The following is a 21,206-nucleotide window of genomic DNA, read 5'->3' as shown; positions in this document are numbered from 1 at the left end:
TCAGCCTTTTGCTCTTCCTCCTGCATCACGGAAAAATAACGCTCTTAAGATTTTCTGTGGCAGTATATAAAATCAGAATAGTTTTGTCCTTTGGTTTTTAGGTATTATTTTGATTTCGTGTTTTGCTACAAATTCAGGACTGACTCTTTTCTACTTAGATACGAAAATTGGTATGAACGCTGCAGTGAAAGGGCAGCGAACCTGAGCGACTGAGGGGAATGGATGGGCATGATGGCCGACACTTAACTGTTTTACTGGGGGGCTTTGGTTGGTTGGTGGGTTTTTTTTTCACTGAACATCTGGCAAAGAGTTGGCAAGTCACCTTCTGGCGCTCTGACCACAAGATATGGTTGGCAGCCTCCGCGGCTGGCACTTGGGGAGGGGAAAGGTAATAGAACCTCCTCGTTGCTCAGCCTTTGGGTAGGCATTTTTCCCAGGCTGGGTGAGTCATGCAGGAGCAGGAGGTCCCTTCGGGGAGCTGCTGGACCTCAATAGGAGCAGCATCTCCATGAAAGAGGCTTTGCCTGTTGGCTTGCTAACAGCTGAGGTCAGCTGGCATTGCAGGAGCCAACCATGAGGGAAGAGCATGTGGGGTTTTAAGCTCTTGGTGCTCAGAGGTGGCTGTGACAGATCCAGCTGTCTCCGGTGCTTCTGGAGGCACCTGTGCCTTTAGGACTGGGTGGGCACCCACAGCTCAGCAGCTGGGGACAGCTGTGCTCCTGCAGGCCCTGTTCCTCCCTGGAAAGAGAAGCCAGGCTGCAGCACCTCAGTAGGTGGGTAGGGGTGGCCTAAAGCTTGAAATTCAGCAGAGGCCGGGACCTAGAGGCAGGACTTCGCTTTTGTGGGAGGCAACACTGTTCAACTTGTCTCTGAACACGTCACATGTCCTCCACGTGGAGGATTTCCTCCAGGTGTGTCTAAACTGGCTTTAACCTGGTGTGCTCTGCTTCCAGCAGCAGCAGTTTAGGCAGGCTTCGCTGCTCCAGGCTCCGACCCCCAGGTATGTACTCACTGCCTGTCCCCTCCCCAGAGCACGACGCCGCGTCTTTCCTTCTGTTGCCCAAGACCTACTTAAGCTAATGCTGATGTTCCAACCTGCTGATGTTCTGTGCTTTCGCTGGCAATGTTGACATATCTTCTGTTATATTTTTTGAAGGCATGAAAAAGCCGTTGCCCCACATCTCCAGCTTTCAGAGAGGGGAAAAGCAGTAACAAAAGAAAAATGGTCCTGCTAGTTCCAAGGTAAACATAGATTCGTGTTCAGATGCACGTTCCGTATTGTAGCAGGTCAGCTGGGGAATGCTCCTACCACCATAGTTGAACTCGAACTCGCAGAATAACTCCATTTGGAAGAGATGTCTTGCAGTCTGCTGGCCCAAAGCAGGGACGATCCTGAGGTCATGTCAGGTTACTCAGGCCTGTGTGCAGTCAGGTTTTGAACATCTCCAAGGGCAGACATCCCACAATCTCTCTGCACCCCCTGTTTCAGTGTTTGGCCATTTCCATTCCACGGAATTTTCTCTTTACATCCAACAGGATTTTTTCTTGCTGCGGTTGGTGCCTATTGTCTCTCGATTTTGCTGTAAACTTTCAAGAAGAGTTGGTGGTCTTCTCTGTCTCCCCCATGAGGTGCTTGTGGACAGCTATAGGATCTCCCTGGAGCCTTCCCCAAGCTGAGCTATTTTCTCAGCCTTTCCTTGTGCATCATGTGCTTCAGCTCCCCCATTTCAGTGGTTCTCCACTGACCTCGCCCCAGGACGTCAGTGCCTGTGCTGGGAAGCCCAAAACTAGACACAGCGTCCAGATGTAATCTCAAACGGTCTCAGAGAGGGGAAGAACCACTCCCGTTGGCTGGCCAGCCGTGCTCCTGCCAGTGCAGTCAGCCCTTTCCATCGCAAGCATGCACTGCTCGCTCACGTTCAACTTGTCTGTCGAGTCCTTTCCCGCAGAGCAGCCTTGCAGGCAGGCGGGACCCAGCTCGTCCTGCAGCACGGGGCTGCTCCACGCCAGGAACGGCACTCTGCCTTTGCTGAGCTCCTAGCGGTCCCTGCCACCCTGCCTGCCGAGGTCCCTCCAAGCAGCCGCTCTGCCCCCCAGCACGCGGGACTGCTTCCCCAGCTGGTGTCCCCAGCCAGCCTCCTGAGGAGTCATTCCTGTCCAGGTCAGTAACAGAGACAAACCAGCACTGGTTCTGCATCTGCCTGCTGAGGAGCACCATGGTAGCAGACAGCGCTTCATACTGCTGGTGGTGGCCCTCTGCGCCCCACCGCTCAGCCCATGTCCCACCCACACCAAGTCCACCTGTCCCAAGTAGGCAAAAGCCTCCCAAGGCCAAGGTGCAGGCTGCACGCCGCCCTGCCCTCGCCTGCAGAGCCGCTCCATCGCAGAGCACGTGGAGATTGGCCGGGCCCAATTTCCCTTTGGTCAGTCTGTGCTGGCTGTTCCTAGTTGCCTTGTCCTTGGTGTACATGGACACAGCAAACCAGGAGGGCTTACTGCACAATCTCCCTGGAGGCTGAGGTCCCCAGATGCCTTTTCTTGCCCTTTGTGAAGACAGGCACAACATCTGCCTTTTTTGAGCCATCAGGAACCCCTCCTGACAGCAGGAGCGAGAGCAGCTTTGCAATCACGTTGGCTCCTACAGGTAAATCCCACATGGTCCCATGGACTTGAAAATGCTCGGTCTGCTTCAGGGGTCTCCGGCTCAGTCTTCTGCAGGTGGGTGATGCTCTGTGGCCCCAGGCCCCACTGCTCGGCACAGGGAAACCGAGAACAGACCACAGCAAAGCCCAAGGCAGAGAAGTCACTGAGACCCTCGACCTTTTCCATGCCCTTTGTCACTACATCCTCCTGTTTTGTTCTCCCTTGGGTCCACGTTTTCTTTTGCCTCTCTTCCGCTGCTAACCGATCTGTGGAAGCCCTTCTTGAATCTTCTGGTAATGAGAAACGAACCTGCGCGTTGGTAGTGGATTTTGTTGTTGTTCTTGTTATTGTCTCATCTACATCTGTTTTCTCTGGCATCTAAGTTAAAAAAGCTAATTTTGCTGAGTTGGAGCAGCTGCCACTTCCCACCACAGTAAATTAAGCTTTCAGAAAACCTCATCTTTGGAATTACGGTTCTGATCATAATGTGGATTTTAATAGTCAATTGAGATGCTTATTAAATTATAACACTGTGCATTAGGACTGTTCCTGTACTGCTGGAGCAATCTTGATCATTTAGTTTTTATTAGTTTTGTGATTTAATGAACAGAAAGCATTAAAACTAAAAGCCAAATGCAAAATAGCTGTATAAAAATGTTTTATAAAATTTGGGAAACTGACAGACATAGCTGTAAAAATACTTTGCAAAGACACAGCCCCTCTTAAATGTCATTAATTTTTATAAAGAGATGAATGCCACCATCAGGTTTTTTAACGAAAAAAACCTCTCCCTCATTTCTTTTCCTAGGTTCATGAGATTCAGTCTGTACTTTAGTGAAGCTTATCAACAGACTTGAAAATTATTTACCCTGGACTGGTTTGGGGTTGGGATTTTTTGGGGTTGGTTTTTTTGATGTTTGGGGTTTTTTATAAAATTCAGATTAAGATGCAAAGGACAAGGTTTTCACATGTGTCCACACACTTCTGTTTTTAGAATGCGTGGCTACACCACAGCCAGCCATCATGCCATTGATACCACTGCACGGTTCTCTGCGCTGCAGCCCGGAGTGGTGCCAGCAACACCCAAGATCAATCTTTTTATGTATTAAAGTTTGATCATGGACTGTATTATCATCAGGGTACAAATAAAGGGCAGTCACCTCAGCCTCCTGCTCCTCCATGCCAAGGTGGATGAGGTAACCATCCGTATGATGGATGTGATATATATATGTGATATAACCAGAGTTACTGGTTTTTTGAGGCTCTTCTTGTTTAAAAATGCATATATATTTTTATATATATATATGTAGGTAAGTGTATATTGTGTATGTATAAAAGCATCTTAGTTCCCAAACTCCTAATCATGACAGCAAAATGACTAACTACTTTTTTGGGGAATTTTTAAGTTTGAAAGACACCTTTTCATTAGATGCTGTCAAACACATACCAGTGGAAGAAATACCAACACTGCAAATGGGTCTGTCAGAACTGGCATGTATAGTATTGCTATGCTTTATCTTTTTGATGGGATTCTTACCTGAATTTTGAAACAGATTAAGATCTATTGAGAATCCTGTTTCAGTTTGCATTGTGAAGTCAATTGCAGCATATACCTGAATTATAAATAGACCTTTCTGTGCAGTTATGACTTCAGTAATAAAACTGTTACTCTAGTTGCCTTTTTTCCCTTTCCCTCCCCTCTCATTTGAACTTGATTTGAGGAACTTCTATTAACTTTGTGTTTACCTATGACTAAGAGTTTTCCTGTAGCTCAGGAGTCAAAGGTCTAATTTTGTTGGCAAATTAGGGCTGGGTGCTGTCACAGCTGCTGCTGGTTGTCCCTTCATAGTGCCTGTACACTTGCCTCTGACTACACAAAATCCTTTTGAGAGGGTGGGTTTTTTTCTGGGTTCCTAACCTTGTTTGTCCCACTTTTGTGAAGAGCCTATGTTTGTTTTGCTGTAGCCCCTGAAGGGAGTGACTCCACTGAGCGCATGTGGAACCACTGACCATGAGGGCCATAAACGGGAATGCTCCCCAGTCCAAGCAGCTGCCACAATAAACCTGCTCCTGTACACCTTTACTTAAATCATTGGGAGTTTTGCCACTGAGTTTTAAAGGAAATCAGCTTTTAGGTTTCAGGTTAAGTTCAGAAGCACTTCCTATCCATGCCTTGGCTTTTGTTTATCTGTAGCACTAACATGAAGCTTAGTATACTGATGGCTGAGTTTCTGATCCATCAACATGTCACCTGGGATTCCAGCAAAACCTGTTGCAAAATGGAGTTCAGCTTCCTGAAGTAGCTGTGATGCAGAGTCTTGATGCACACCGTATCGTCCTGAGACCACCTGGAGCAACAGGGGACTTGCTCTTGGTGGTGCATCTTTGGGAGCAGGGCCTAGCAGGACTGCTTTTGCCTTTCTAGTCTCCCTGCACAACCTCATGACACCCTCGCAGCCCCCCCGAGCTGCCTGCCCCTTCTCCCAAAGGCCACAAACTCTCCTTTTCCCCTTGAGCTCCCCCCAAAGCTCTCCGTGCAGCTGGGCTGGCCTCCTTCCCCGCTGGCTTGTCCTTCGGCACGTGGGGACAGCCTGAATGGCATGAATGGTCCCCCTTGGCACATGGAAAGGGGAAAGATGAAGGACAGCCTATTCCAGCAGCACCTGCTGCACCGCGTAGGGCTTGGGGGATGAACTGGCTGTCACACCGCTGGCACAAGCTAGTCCGGACTGCGACACGGGGGCTGAAGTCCGCTCTGCAGGAGTGGTGAGGCTCTGCGGCACGGTAGCAACAGGGTTATGCAAAGATGATGAAAATCATCTTCTGAACTGTGCTGCAGGTCTTAGTTACGGGGCTGTTTTCAATCCCTTAACATTCTTCTCCTTGAATGTTTCAGCTGATGCACTCAAGATGTTAATTAAGGCAGGTAACAGTGTGCTAAGGACAGTGTACACTGAACACGCCACTTTTAAGCGTATTCCAGCTTCAGAGAAACACCAAGCCTCCACAGCTTATTTTTTTGCAACCTTTATTTGCAGCTGCCTGTTTTTTACGCTTCTTCCCTCTTTCCCTGCTCCAGGTTTTCCCCTCAGGACTTTTTCTTCCTCCCTTCCCACCTCCCCTGGTGCTGCACTGTGACTCCTCTTGCTCCTTCCCCTCTTTTCCTCCTCCAAAGCAGCAGAGCTGTCCCAAAGGCTGGACAGAGAGGCCACCGGCACAACTCCCTGCCCTGGCGGTTCTGGTGCAGGCTGCAGACATCCCGCATCTCCGTCAGTGCCAACGAGGCACTCGGGGAACACGCTCCACGTGTGACAGCTCCGGGGTGACAGCAGGGCAATACAAATCTCTCCAGACCGCTTCACGGAAGGCTGAGGCGAGCTCTGACGGTCTTCTTCGAGACGGGAGATGAAGAAAATACCCCTGCGGCCTCGGCTGTGGCCTGCGCTCGGGAGCGCCCAGCGCTGCTCTCTGTACCGGGCTGTGGAAATCCTTGCGGCTCAGCCACTGCTGGCAGAGGGGGGAGGGAATATGGGGGGCGGGGGGCTGCAAAAGCACGCGCCGAGCTCTCCCCACGTACGTCCCAGGCCCCGGCGGGCCCTCCCCTCGGGGAGCCCTCCCCTCCCACCGGCGGGCCCCGCCGGCCCTTGGCTGCCGGCCGTTCTGAGCATGCACGGCTGCTGGCGCATGTGCGGCCAAGGCAGAGGCTGCGGAGGCCGGCGGGGCGCTGCTGCTCCCCGGCCGTTCGTACCGCCGGGCCGGGGACGGAGCGTTCCGGCCGCCCGGGCGTGATGGAGCAGCTGGGGAAGCGGCCTGGGCCGGCGGCTCGGCTGGACATCATCCTCCGGCACCTCTCCCCGCGGCTGGCCGCAGCCCCGGCTCCTGTATCCTTTGCGATGTGGGGGCGGGGCGAGGGGTGCGGGGGGACCCCCCGGGCTCGGGACTCGGCTTCCCCCGCCGCAGCGAGATCTGCCCCTCGCTCCCTGCTCCCGCGTGGCTGTGGGCGCCGCCGGCGGTTTGCCCTACGAGGGCACCCTGCCGGGACGGGCACCGGGAGCGTCCCTGCCCAGTGCCCTGGGTATGGGGTGGTGACGTGCAGGGGGGCCGTGCCCCGTGCAGCCCCCCAGCGAGCCGGGGGGGGCCAGGGCAGTGCTTCCCCCGGCTGCCCCGGCTGGGGTTTGGGGGCCAGCGCCGCCCGGGGCTGCGTCCCTGTGCTCCGGCCCTGCCGCGCCTCAGCTGCCGGGACACGCAGCTGCCGCGCCGCCCCCCCGGCACCTCTCCGCCGCACTGGGCAGGGGGGCTGCCGGCAGCGAATCGGCCTCTCGGGGACTGGAGGGGTTCGGGGAGGTAAACTCTGCCAGGCTCAGACTGGACTGGTAGACCAGCAGCAGGCACATGAAGGTTTGGTTCGCGAGTGGGAAGCGAGGTGGAAACGCTGGAGGCTGCCAGCTTTAGGATAGATCAGAGAAACAAAACCAGGCCGGAAAGCCGTTTTCATGTTGGTCTGTTCTGTGTTTCCAAAAGTTAAATGAAGCCTGCTTGCAGATAGTATTTTTAAAGCTGCTGCCATAAATCTTGCTTTTTCAAAAAAAAATTTAAAACTGCTGATTCTCAGTGAGAGCTGAATGCTGACAAGTTATCTCTGAATTATAATAAACTGGCAAAGAAAACTTGATCAAACAGGATGTAGGAGTCTTCAAATATATTAAAAATTTGAAGACAGATGGATAGCAGTTGACTCAGACTGCCGTAAGACAAAGGTGCAAGTAGAAACACAAAATAGGAAATAAACGCTAGGAGAATTACCCCAGTTGTAAAGACAGAGTAAGGAAGGAGAGGTGGTACACAAGCTGTTTTGTTTTTAAATCCAGCTGCAATGGTCCTGATGCAAACGACAAAAATATGTCTAAGCTGGGCTGGAGCAAGTGTGGAGCGTGTGGATAAAGTAAATGATGGAATCTAATCAGAATACATTTATTTGATACACGTTACATCAGTGCAATGGTTTTGTTTTAATCTCTGGCTTTGGTAGGACAGTCAGTTTTCCTCCCAGAAAAATGCCTCTTCTTTTACAAAAGAAGAAGTATCTTGACAGCAACACTGGTCACCCCTAGAGAAACAAAATGTGAAAAGCACGGGGTCTCTGCCCTGCCCTGGCGGAGTGCAGCTGTGTGTGCCCACCCCTCTGCTCAGTGAGCCCTGCAGCAGGGGTTAGCTGCCTTCTGCCGGCCCACCCCAGGCTCCCACCTTCCCAGCCTGGAAAAGACAGCATCCTGACCTTCCTTGTTTAAAATCAAACCTGTGTAATAGAGAGTTTAAGACCATCTTGTTTCCTCCTGCGGTTGCTGTTAGGGTTTGGTATGTCAGGGGCTGGTGTGTGTTGGTGGTGTTGGTGTACTGGAAGATGAGTTATCTCTGCGTAACAGCGGAAAAACTCCGCCTTCACAGAGCTGCCTTGTGTGGTCCCAGGAAGGAGAGGCAGCATCAGAAGGTGAAATGCAGCAGATTTTTCTTAGGAGCTTGATGTAGGAGCCAGAGGGGAGTGCTGAGCTGGTAACACCAGCACTTACCTCCTTACAGGAAGGCAGGTGAGAAAAAGCCGCTTTCACAGGTGCTTGTGGAAAACCTTCATTCCTACAGCTGTGAAGTCAGCTCGGGTGCTGCCTCTGGGCCATGGGGCAAAACCCAGCACACTGACTGCAGAAGTGAAGGGTTCCTCAAAATGCAAACAGGGTGGGGAGGTTCAGAAATCAACTGCACCTCTTGAGTGATTTGGGTGTTTGGGTTCTTCAGGTCAAACTCTGCTCTGCTGCTGGCAGAGAGGGGGCTGTCAGGCCAGGACCACCTCACCAGCTGTTCGTGAGGTGGCTTCTAAGAGAATGACACAAGTTTACTGTGCTTGTCTTAGATACGCAGGAATTTGCACCATCCCTTGAGACTCCGCAAGGAGATGCTTTAGGAAAGCTTCTGGGGATCTTGAACATGCTTTGCCTGTGGTTTGGTCTGTCCAGAAGTGTTTACTTGCTTCTGAGTCCACCCAAGTGTTACATTGCCTGCGCAGCGGGCTGGCATGTCTGTGAATACCTTAATCCCAAAAGGGGCGTCTGAGCGGGAGGGAAAAGTTTAAATACTAAATGCCCTCACCAAAAGGAGCTGCTGGAGGTGGCATCTCCTTCCCAGCCTGTGTGCCTCTTGGTTTTGGTTGTCCAAGCAACCCACGCTTGTCCTTTGAGCATTGCAAGGTGGCAAGAGCAAAACCAGTGAGAGGAAGAGGCACTGCAAAAAACAGGAGGAAGGTGCTCAAATGGAGCCCAGGGCCTGGAGGACTTGCCTGCTGTTCCCTGCTTGTGGGAGGTGGAGGAGTGTGGGGGAGGGCATCGCAGCTGGGCTTCAGCCACTGCCTGTGTCTCCATTAGTCCAAGTGCCTGTGGACATTTCGGAGCCTGAGTGGCCAGGAGTCCCATTTTGAGTCCTGAAATCGGACCTGAAATGTGGCGTGTGGCGCAGCAGTGCCCTCAGTTGGGGAATACCTTGCTCTGGGCTCTGCTGGGATGGTTTCTACCTGGTCTCCCCATGTCCTCTTCATTCCGTCTCTCTTCCATCAGATTCTCAGCACCTTTTCCTCCTTCTGGTTCATCATTTTTGCGTGTTTGATGTTTCTTCTCCTACCATATGTGACTCTTGACCAGCTAATGTTTAAGCTTCCCGGTGTAGGGTCCATAGACACAATCGTGGTTAAACCTATTCCTTACTCCAGAAGGGTGCATGCTTTTATGGCACATTTAGGAGGTAGTGATGGGCAGTAGAGGAGTCTTTTAAAACCCCAAAACACAGGGGTCTCCAAACAGGCATGTGCAGACCCAGAGCTCTGCATGAAAATGTTCTTTTTTTGGCCTTGCCCCGGGTGACACTTCCCTACCATGCACAAAGCTCTTGTGAGGCTTCATTAGCAAGTGGGATTTAATTGCTCCCTCACAAGAATGCCTCTCTCTGCACAGGAGGACACAACTGCATTTATTTAACCCTGCTGAAGTGCGTTTTGAGGTGGGGGACGAGCCCCTTGCTCGCCTCCCTGAGAGGAGATTTGGTCCCTGTCAGGCTTGGGAGGGACCAAATCTCAGTGGTACCTGGAGCGAGGGTTTGCACCTCATGGGAGCGTGAAGTCGCAGACTCACCCCCTATGACTGCTGGCTCTGAATTTGGGGTGTGGGAGGGGAGGGGTGGAGCAGCACTCCCAGGAGGCCGTGCAGGTTTTGGGTAGGTCCGGTGCCCTCTAGAGCGCAGGGAGGGAAACCGAGCAAGCAGACACGACCGAGCATCTCACTGGGTGTCTGGATGTCCTGGGAGGTGGATGGAGGCGTGTGGGCTGCTCTGGGGTCTCAGGCGTTTTGTACTGGCTTTGCTACATGCGTTGGCAAGGCTGTACTGTGCTGTTGTTTTATACTTGTCTGCCAGATGGGCTACTCCGAAGCTGGAAAAGATATTTTTAGAAGCAAAATAAACAAGAACACGAGTTGAATGTCCAGCACGGCACTTATCTTTAAGATGAACTGCATTGTAGGATTCAGGATGTGTGTGTACAGATGTTCTTATAATCTATCGTGCTTGAGTGTATACTTCTTAATTTCCATCCCAGGCAAGCTTTCCTACTTCAGCCCAAGTTAGCGCTATTCCTCAGCCAGGGAGGTTTTGGTAAGCTGCATCTTCCTTTGTAGACATAAAAAAAATAACCCGCAGGACTAAATTCATTTTTCCACCCTAACACATGTGTTGATCACTCAACATTGTGTCGCCTTTCACTTTTCAAGGGTATCTTTTCCTTCGTTTAACTGTAGTTTTATAAAAAAGCTTAACAACATATCTGGAAAATGTCTGAGTGGATTATCTGACTGCAGAGGCTATTCTCATGTGCTTCAGCATCTGTGTTGAGAGTAAGGCTGCTGAGGACAGATCCCAGCTTTCCTGCTCACTTCTCCACTTTGGGAAGGCATGAGGGGGACTCCTGGAATTCTGTCGCAGAAGTAGTGGGTGGCTGTGGGCAGAGATGCTGCAAAGCCATGGACACACTGTGCCAGCTCTGCTGGGGCATGAGAAACACTGCACACCTGCAGAGCTGGGGTGGGCATGGAGGTGGGGCAGGTTTCTCACTGATTCTCCCCAGCAGCTGCTGATCTCCCGCATGTCACCATCTTCCTGCCAGTCTTGCCAGCACTGCTGCTGTTGCTCTGCCTGCCCCTACTAACGTATTTCTCCTCTGTGTCCCAGCTACACCCTGGACAACGATGTCCTCACCACAGAGCAAAGGCAGTTCTACGAAGACAACGGCTATCTGCTCATTAAGAAGCTTGTTTCTGATGAAGACATTGAGCGCTTCAGGTACAGGGCGCTTGCCTAAGGTGATGGGAGATCCTATGTGCAGCAGTATTCCAAGGGAGCTCTGGGAAGCTGGATGAAGCTGAATTCTCCCAACACAGATGTTCCCTCTGCTTTGCAGGAAGGAGTTTGTGAGGATCTGTAAAAAAGAAGTGCATCTACCAGGAGCTATGATTATGAAAGATGAGTCCCTGAGATCCCAGTATGGTCAGTCTGAAAAAGTAGTTAATAAAGTGCAGGACTTCCAGGAAGATGAAGAGTTGTTCAGATACTGTACTCTGCCAGAGGTAAAAAAAACAAAAAAAACCAACAAACCCAAACCAAAAAAACCCTCAACACTCAAAAGGGAGATGGTGGTGGAACAGCCTATATGAATGTATCTATGTTTTATTGCCTCTGTAAAGCTTTTTTTTGGTTCCACTAAAGCTATATCCTTTATGCTTTAGAACCCCTGTATGTCACTCCCATAAGTACCATTGTGAGGAAGGAATATCAAGCCATCTTTTAAGAGTGTTCTGCACGAACATGGGATGGGTGGTGGTCAGGGAAGAAGACTTAAAGGAGCGCCTCTCTGGTCCTGTGGTGCAGAACCAGTCAGGAATGTGACTAGCCCAAACTGTGCCAAGCTAGTAGGATAGATCAGCAGCGTTTTCTGAATGTCTTTTATCCAGGCAAAGCATCTGTCCTCTGGGCGGATCCAGCTTTGTAGCCAATGTTCATGTTGTGGCAGACAGCCACAGCTTCATGGAAGTATGGCCCTCCCCATCTTTCCAAGCCCACCCAGCAGCCTGCTGCACCATCTTCCACCTTGGCCCCCTGCATGCCCGCTTGTGTGTCACGCCAGCTCCTGCCTCCTCAGCCAAACATCCAGGTCCCAGTGCTTCCTCAGCAATCTTTCATCTTGTCTTTCCTGTTCCTAATAGGGTTTTTTTCTGTTTTCTTCCACATAGATCCTCAGATATGTTGAGTGCTTCACAGGGCCAAACATCATGGCAATGCACACCATGCTGATAAATAAACTTCCAGATTCTGGTAAGGAAAACTTGGATAAGAAGAAAACTGTTGCATGTATGCAATCTATCTGGCCAGAATTCAACTTAGTGGTTTAGAAAAGCTGTTTGAAAAAAATGAGACAAATTGCAACTAAATAACTTTGAAAATGTACAAAGCCACTTTGGAAATAGTTTGTTTTCTTTTTACTTTAGCTTATTGAGTTAACATTTGTCTTTCAACGTTCAGTGGATGTTTGCTAAAGATGGTGGCTGTCTTGGCTGCACCACTCACATGTTCAAAGTGGGCAAGTGAGCTCCCCAGTCAGCCAGCTGCACCTGCGTAGAGGCCCATGGTTTAAAACATGACAGGCTTTTTCAGCCCAACTTGTCGAATGCATTGAAAACAAGCGCTTCCATGGACCCCAGTAAAAGGCAATAAATACAGAGATCATCCTTTGCCTGGAGTTTATACGCTCCCGACCTCACTGACAGTTGTGTGCTCAGTGCTTTGATATGAAGATACTTGAATAAGTGCCAAAAGAAGGGTTTTGAAGCCTGGCTTTGTCTCCTGCTGTTGGAATTTGAGATCGTAATTGATACAAGGGTGATGGGCAGGGAGAGAGGAAGAGAACCAGACTAACCATATTACAGTTTTTCAAAGTAGCTTTGACTCTGCATAAGCTGTTTTGGTTTAGCAAAGCTGAGACCTGAGCTATGTTTCTTGCTCTCGGGTGTGCAGCTTCTGAGCAGATACGTAGTGCACTGGGTTATTAAAATACTGAGTTTGTTCAAGTCGTCTCCACTTGTCATCTTAGATACTCCACAGAAAGCTGTGCCATTTTGGTTTGGAAATTCAATAGGAGACCATACATTTTTAAAGTAAATACAAACCCATAATTTAGGACAAGAAATGGGAAGCTGCTTCGTATTTGCAAGGTCTCCATTCAGTATCTTTGAGGAGTACTTCAGGAGAGGTGCAGCTCTCAGGAGAGTTTTCCAGGCTGCCCAAAGTCTAAATAGTATGGCAAATGAGGCAAGTGGAAACATCCTAACTATATCTATTTGAGGAGCAAACTCAATGGCAAAATAAATATATAAATAATATATAAAAAGCTGTTTTGGTGTGGATGATATGTTTCCATTTTCATAGTGGGAAAAGAAGTAACAAACAAAACTTCAGGAACAGTAATTTTTGTTTAGGCTTCAAGGAAAAAGAGCCTCTAGGGTGAAGGCTAATAGATTGCTGGGTAGCCAGTCTAAGGAGGCTGCAGCCCATAAATTGAGATATATATTTTTTAAAAAAGAAGGCTAAATAAACATGTGTTCGATGCAGCACAGACAGGGTTGATTCTGCTTGCAACACAGTGATAGATCAAGTGAGTACAGGCAGCAATGGCTGTTTGAAAGTCTTTGTACTGGGAAGGGTTTGTGCAAGACTGTGCTGGTTAAAGTTCACAGAACTGGAGAGCAGCCAAAGTGAATGGTGAAAACTGGGCGGGGGGGGTTGGTGGTGAAGGCCAGCAAAAAGAGTCTTCTGAGGGACTGCAAAGCCAGGCAGCCTCCTGGCATTCATTGTGTCCCTGTGCCACTGCTGACTGAAGAGCCACCACTGCGCTCCTGGTCCATCTTGGGATGGGTGTAAGCTAACCCATCTGGCTTCCAAGGCAGTGGTGGGCTGGAGCAGATGCTGGGTACACAAAGTCTCTCCAGTGGTGAGCAGCAGCTTCTTTGGACACGTTACGATGAGTGCAGTCGTTTAACGGGAAGGAAAAGGCTGTGTTACATTCGATGAGGTTGAAGGTTTTGAACCTGTGTTGCAGATAAACAGACTTTTCTTCACCCCATGCATCAGGACTTGCACTATTTCCCCTTCCGGCCTGCAGCCCGCATTGTGTGCTCCTGGACCGCCATGGAGAGGGCTGACCAGGACAATGGGTGCCTGGTCGTGCAGCCAGGGACGCACAAGGAGCCCCTGAAGCCTCATGGCTATCCCAAGTGGGAGGTAGAGTGTCACAGGGAGCTTGGGAAGGGCATGTGTGTTGGGACCACATTTTGGCTGGGGAGAGTTCACTGTGGAGGGGTGATGCGCAGGTCAGAGCTTAGGTTTTCATGGTTCTTCTGTTTATGCAAGCACTGACTTGTTGCTTCAGGAGAGACTTGCTTTGTTGGCCTCACTGCATGTAACCCGGATAGATTTGCCTCTGCTCCCACTTTCACCTAGAAATTGTCCAGCATGTCATGGCGTAACAGTGTAAACACATGCAACCATTTTCCACTGCCCTTGCCAAATCTGAGGACTCTTTCTCTTCTATGAATTTGTTCCTGCGTGGTGAGCATGTGGGCTGTCCCAGAGAGGAGAGATTGGATAGTAAACAACTGGATGCAAGTAAAAAACTGGATATCAAGCAGTATTGTCCTCTTAAGAACAGATGTCTCCTGACTGGCCTGGTGTTGGTGAGGGTTATACTAGGAGAAGGCTGGACTTGAGACCACTGGTGGCGCCACACTTGTAGGATTCACCAGTGCTCTCCCCTGTTCTCTCCAGCTGGGAAATATTAGTAATTGTCTGAGTACAGCCTCAGAAAATTGAAAAAGTATTATTTTGCTGTACCTCAGGCTTGAAGTAGGAAGACTTGTAGGCAAGTGGGCAGGCTTTTAGTTGGGCATACCAAATACACTGCCCGGAGGAAAGCACATCAGTAGTTGTCCCTGCTCTCCCTTGCACTGAGAATCGGCACTTGCTCTAATTTTAACCAAGTGGTTTCAACTCAGCCTTTCTTTCTAGGGTAAAACCAACAAACTTTTCCATGGACTGCTTGATGAAGATGAGCAGAGTCCCAGGGTTCACCTTGTCATGGAGAAGGGAGACACAGTGTTCTTCCATCCCCTGCTCATTCATGGCTCTGGGATAAACAAGACATCAGGTTTCCGAAAGGTAGGAAGCCATCTCTTGATACAGCTCTTGATATTTTTGATTTTTTTTTTAAACTGATCAAACTATCTTCCCCCTACCCAAGCTCATGAATATGCAGATGAACTTTTAAATGAGTTTTTAGCTTCCTAGTACACTTTAAAACTCTCTTTTTTAATATTTTTATTTTTAAACATCTCTGTCTTTTGGGAGAAGAGCATGCTGTGAATCTGTTGGAGAAAAACAGAGCAAAAGCAGAAACTAGATAGCGAATCTCTGTGTGAGGCCTGGCTGGCTGTACTTGCTTTTCCAATAGTTGCCTTTCAGCTGTCCCAAATATCAAGAGCTTCACTAACTTTCTTCCGTCTGCATTCTTGGTATCTCGTCTCTGGATAGCAGGAGTCTTCATCATCCAAAAATTAAGTTATTTATATGATAACGTGATCCATTTTTCTATTAAAGATTTGTTTACACATCGTCTGTTTGTTTTGCATTGCTATTATTTAACTGAAACAGGCAAAAGTGCCCTCCTTTTTGGAGGCCTGTTCCTTTTTCAGAAGTGGATTCATCCAGGCATGTAAGGGAACTGTAGCCTCTAGTGTAGCCGCTAGTTGCAATGCAGATATTTCCCCTCATGCATGCCAACTCAGGCTGCTGTATTTTGCTTTACCTCCGCTGACTACTACAGGGCCCATTCTGTCAGCCCTAGTAGCAGGTTACTGGTGTGGAATTCCTTTCTGGACAGTCCTGTATCCCGCTTCCTCACACTGTGCCAAATCCCAGCATTTGTCTGCCTTTGGGATAAATCAGTGAGCATCCTGGACCTGGCCAGCTATGGTCCAGCACCCTTTGAGATCTGGCATGATCTTGCCTGCAGCTGGCATTGCTCGTGCAGTGTAATGAGAGAACTGCTTTCTTCTAGTGGGGCGTTTGTATTTATTTCCTCTAGACTCTGCTTAAGCAAGAGCTGATTCCAGATTAAGTGGGTTGATGTGACTGTCTGGGTGCAGAAGGTAAGAATCCTTACTGAACACACAGGTCTGCTCCAACCCTGACTTTCTATTCGCGCTCTATTTGCTGGTATTCTGAGATCAAGTAGTACAGTTCATGCTGGGGAAGTGTTTGGGAGAGAAGGGAAGGAAGAAAAGCACATCAGCCAGCGAGAGTATTTCTCCAAGGGGGGACAGACACTCTCAGGAGAGCTGGAGAGCTCGGAAAGGAGGAAGGAATTTGCTGCCATGATCTGTAAGGAGCGGGTGGGGTGTTCACAGTCTGGGATGCACGAGATTTTTTAACACAGCTCATTCATAATCAATGTGGTAGTAAGTGCTGCCCAATTTCCTCACGCAGAGCATAAGCTGTCACTTTGCCAGCTCAGAGTGCTACTACATTGACGTCAAGAACACGACTCAAGAGCACCTGGAGAAAGAAATGGCAGAAATGGTTCACAAGAAATACAACATGGCTTCCATGGAACTCAGGGTAAGACCTGGCTGTATGCTGTGTGTTACAATCCAGGTCAGTTCCCTTTCCTAAGTCTCTCTCATGTGACAGATTCGTGCTTTTTGCTATACCCAGGTTGGCAGATCAAGCTGTGCCAAGCAGAGGTGCCTGGCAGAATAAAAGACCTGATGTACAGAGGATGACCAGCAGGCTTTTTTGGGGCCTTTTTGCTCCTAAGGCTGCTTCTTGCTATGCTGGAGAGGTGGCCCTTCTCTCTGGGCAGCGCCTTCACATCCCTTGAGCTCTAGAAGTTCCTCCAGCTCTGCTTGTCCAAACAGGTTTTGTGAGGATGCCTTATCCCTTCCAGTGCTGGCTGAGTTGGTAGAGACGGGATCAGCACTTCATTATGTGACTGCAGCTGATGTTGTAGCAGAAGTGAGGAGACATAGACGCTGCTGCCGTGAAGGCTCAGCTCTGAGGCTGCTCACGTGCACCTCTTACGCCATTCAAGGGGGGCCAGACTTCGCCCCGCTGGGTAGCAGTGGGGAGGGCTAATGTGGCAAGGCAGGAATAGAGTGAAGTCTATGCAACCTTTGCCCTTCACTGCATCTCCTGGTTCATGGTCTGTTGTGCGGAGTGTGTCTGAACCAGAGCTCTTTGCGGTTATATATGGCCTGCACAATGTGAATAGGACGATGGGGTCATCTCTTGCCCTGATTTCACAAGTATAAGAAGGTACAATAAATTCAGTGCTTGTCCACAGTTTCTGTGTCTACAGTTCTTACAGTTTCTCCTCCTAATGGCAGGTGAATTTTCCTTTTAAAACAAGCAGTAACATCTGACTGCAGTAGTAGACTGACTTTTTTTGGTTAAATATAATCCTAGACTTGAGGCTACAGCAGGTATGTCAGCAGTGATATACATCTGCCTCAAAAAAAAAGGGGGGGGGGGGCGAGTAGTAGGCTCTTGCTGAATAACTGAAACCACTGTGTAAAATAGAAAGCAAATCTAAATTCTTCAGGGATTCAGCCACTGAGAGAAATATAAACCTTGTTACTGGGGTGGCAGTGTTCTGAATTTCTTAATCTGCAGCAGTTCCCAAACATGTGCACAGCCAGTATCAAGGCAGTAAAGTCTAGATGTAATAGGCAGCAATTTTCTTTTAAAATGTGCGTATTTTACAGATATTACACTATCTAGGGCATTCTGTGGGAGAGGACGTTCTTTTTCACTTTTGAGGTTTTTGTTTTGGTTTGTTTTTTCCCCACAGTGTGCTGGCTGTGGTGGGGGTTACAGCTGTGTTTTGCAAGCCTGATCTTCCATGTTGTCAGCAAAGTTACAGCTTGCTTGACTTTTCCTGGAGTTATTTAGGTACACAGTGAGATACCAAGTGATACATAATCAGGCTCTCTCCTCCTGAATGGAAATGAAGATGTGGCCATACAAGCCTCTGATGAACCTGTGTTTTCATGTAGCTTTAAGCTTTTTTTCACTGGAACTGGAGCTTTCTCCCGGAGAAGTGCCCAGCTCTTACATTTCAGCTTCACAAGACGAAAGATAAGAACTAAATAATCCTCACACGAGGAAACTGAGGTAGGAGCCTGCCCGAGACTTACCTCTGTGAAGCAAACAGCAGTGGTCTTCTCTGATTTATAACTGGCAGAGATGCCTGCCCAGCATCTGATTTATGGCTAAGGGCTTGCATTTGTATCTGTTATTCCTGCTGGTTTCTGCTGCCCAAGGAGTATCGCTTACTCATGGGCAGCAGTATGCAAGGCATAGTCAGTTGGTGAGCTTTGTTGATCACCCAAAGGCGCACAAGGGAGGCACTGTGTGCGCAAGCAGGCAAGGGCGACTTCTGCAAGGGTAATGTTCACTGTGCTGCTCATGTTTCCTCTTCTGCCTCCTTCCAGAATTGAACCATGGGCACCTTGCCACCCCTGTAACACCCGTGAATAAACTCTCCTGAGGATGCAGGTTGCACTGCCTCCTTAGTTTGGGCTGTATTTTTGTTCTGGATGTTTAGTATTTGAAATTATATTCAGCAAATGTTTTGGTATGTTTTTCTGGGTAGGTAGCTAAGCTGAGAATGCTGTGTCTGTTTCCACCTCTGTAAATTGGAATCTTGGTTACCGTTTTGCTGGCTCTTAAGGCTTTTCCTTTGTGTTATTTTTGTTTTGAAGGATATATGGAACTTCCGAGCACGGCTTGTGCAAGGGGAAAGAATCAACCTGTAGAACAACCTCTGAAGAGCAGGATGGAAAACACATGCCCGAGAACAAGCTTACCTGGTCAGAGAGTGCAGACCCTGCCTTGGCAGGCAGTGCTATGTGTGCTTTGATGATGTCTGTATTGGTAACTTAGCCAAATGCTGCATCGTAAAATCATTTTATGCTAATAGAAAATAATTGCACTAAAGTTGAACAGCTGATGTACGTCAAAGAAAACCTAACCTAGAAAAAGAGAGATTTGCTGTGGTTATCTTAGACAATTGAAGAATTAGGTCTTGAAAGACACCTTGATTTTCTCAATGTTTTCATTCTTGTTTTTTAAAAGTTTCTCACATGACGTACCTTTGAAATGATACTATACTAACATAAGATTTTATGCAAACGCTTCCAATGTTTCCAACTTCCTTTTCTATGCAAAATAATCAGTTTCACACAAGCCCTCAGTATGAGCTCACGTGGGAAGTTATTAGTACAGCTGATGATGATGGAGATATTGGTACCAGAAGAATCAACGGTGTAAGTAAAGAACAGGATAAAGGGGAAGCAGCAACCATGCACATAGAAAAATGGGATTAATGGGCTGGAACGTGACCTCTAGCAGTGTTCCTCAAACATGACCTGGTGTGGCATCGTATCTTACCGATCAGCACTGGCACAAGTGAAATACGTGGCTGACAGGGTTGGGAGCTACTGGGCCAGCAAACCATCATCCCATTGGACTTGTACAACCCATCCAAGGTTGTATGAAACGAGACAGTCCTCCTTTGAGTCTGGCAGGTCTGGGAAAATGTGCCTTTTGGTGCTGCCAGGTCAGGGAGACAGTTGGATGCTCCTCAGGATGCACTGGTGGCAGGGTGAAGTGACATGCACTGGAATAATCCTCTTGCCTTTCACAATGTTTTTCCTTGCTTTCTGAAAGGTTATTTTGCTGTCTATTTTTCAAAATGCACATTAAATCAGAGCAAAACTGCATTTGGGGGCTGCGTTGTATTATTTCTGTCACTCAGAAATTCTGACAGTGAGTGCATCATTGAATACCCCACTGCAAAATGGCGATCTTCTCCAGTCCCACCTCCACCCAAAGAAGGTGCCAAAACAGCACCTGGAGGGCTTTCATGGCTCCTGCTCTGCTATCCTGTAGCTCAGGAGGTCACTCCAGTTGAGACAGGAAATCGGGTGCAGTCCTGTCCTCCAAAATCTCCACCAGGGAACAAAAGGCTGCAGGTCAAAGCTGGTACAGTCATTTCATGCATGACAGCCTAAGGCAGCGGAGGGGTTTGCCCTTCTTTCTCTTTCTGCAGTGTCTATAGGTTTTCTTGTTTGTTTTTATGCTTTTTAAACAAGGTGAGGTTTGAGCAGTTATTACGTTGGTCCTAAATCCTTGGTGGTGGGGTGCGGTGTGAGGACAGACCTCTCAGCAGCTTCTGGTTTGACCACACCACCAATAAGTCTGACAAGGGGGAGACTCTAGGACAGATCCCCAGCCTTGGTCAGTGGGTGATTTTGAGAATCCTTGTTCCTGCATCTCTTCCCATGCCCTCTCTGTAACCCTGACACTGATCCTGCTCTTGGGGACATGTGCCATGATGCCTCTCCAGACTTGGACCTTCTCAGCCTGGTCTTTGCTTGCTGCATGGGCCCAAGTGAATTTCCAGTGAGCTGGACATGCCTCTGTTGACTTTTCTGAGTTCTTGCTCCTAACCAAGCTGCTGCTTTCCTTGGGATTTTTGTGAAGACTTGCAGTATCCTGCCTGGTTCACAACACAGGATTCATGGAGACGCTTCATTGCCTGGCATTACTGGTGTAGCCGAGTTGACTGCAGAGGGACCTGTGTCTACAGAGAAGAGCTACAGATTCCCAGAATTTCCAGACTCTGAGTTTCTCTTACTGGCTGAGAGAGAGAAGGAAAGGAAGAAATTTAGCTTTGTTTTAAAAATGTGTGCAGCTCGGCCTGTGAATTTAGGTTTAAATTTCCTCTTTCAGAAGAACAAATCCATCAAAGACCTTGCAGATCGTCTAACAGCAGTTGTCCAACCTGAGGAGAGACTGATGTCACTCCTTTCTACAACAGGCTGAGGATACTCCAGAGCCTAGGGAGGACTAAGCTTAAGCAAGCTGCCCTCAGCTGTGTGCAGGGTCAGCGCAGCTGCATCCTAGCTATGCCAAGGAGTCAGATCCCTGCCCCCTGAAATGACCCTGGGCAGAGCCACATGCAGCGGGGCTTCCTGGCTTCTTCTCAGCAAAGCTGCATGCTCATGGGTGTAGGACCATGTCCCTGGGAGAGTAAGGCTCTACAGGCACTTCCAGGATATTTGAGCAAGAGCTGGAGTCCAAAGGATGCTTCATCAGTTCATGTAAATATGACCTCCTGCGTGAGAGATCTACCTGGTAAGTGCTTGCTTGTTCCTGTTCCCACCCATCCCAGCCAGCAGAGATTCTGCAGTCACAGGTTTCCAAAGCACATGTCCCACCAGGGGAAATTCACCTCAGTCTCCAGCACTTGGCTTACTGGATAAAAACCAAAACTACAGCCATGTCTCCCAGGGTTTGGCTTCCTGGCAGTAGTGCAGCTGATGCGGGCATGTCAGGCGGGTGGCTGCAGAGGGAGCTGCAGC

At 48.9% G+C, this 21,206-nt stretch overlaps 1 protein-coding gene across 1 annotated transcript; it reads left to right on the top strand.

Moving 5' to 3' along the window:
• Positions 1 to 3,761: 3,761 nt before the first annotated feature.
• PHYH (phytanoyl-CoA 2-hydroxylase) lies at positions 3,762 to 19,560 on the top strand. Its single transcript, XM_040596570.1, is given in 12 exon segments — positions 3,762 to 3,839; positions 4,609 to 4,715; positions 6,055 to 6,159; positions 6,161 to 6,524; positions 10,277 to 10,332; positions 10,906 to 11,016; positions 11,135 to 11,300; positions 11,964 to 12,045; positions 13,826 to 14,007; positions 14,791 to 14,940; positions 16,267 to 16,398; positions 18,543 to 19,560. Coding segments are annotated over 12 exon segments (1,587 nt in total). The 3' UTR covers positions 18,597 to 19,560.
• Positions 19,561 to 21,206: the final 1,646 nt, after the last annotated feature.

The sequence above is a fragment of the Falco naumanni genome, chromosome 5 (assembly GCF_017639655.2).
Source record: "Falco naumanni isolate bFalNau1 chromosome 5, bFalNau1.pat, whole genome shotgun sequence".
In the NCBI taxonomy this organism is placed as follows: Eukaryota; Metazoa; Chordata; class Aves; order Falconiformes; family Falconidae; genus Falco; species Falco naumanni.
Note: the sequence above shows the minus strand (reverse complement) of the source record. Positions and strands in the feature narration are given on the sequence as shown.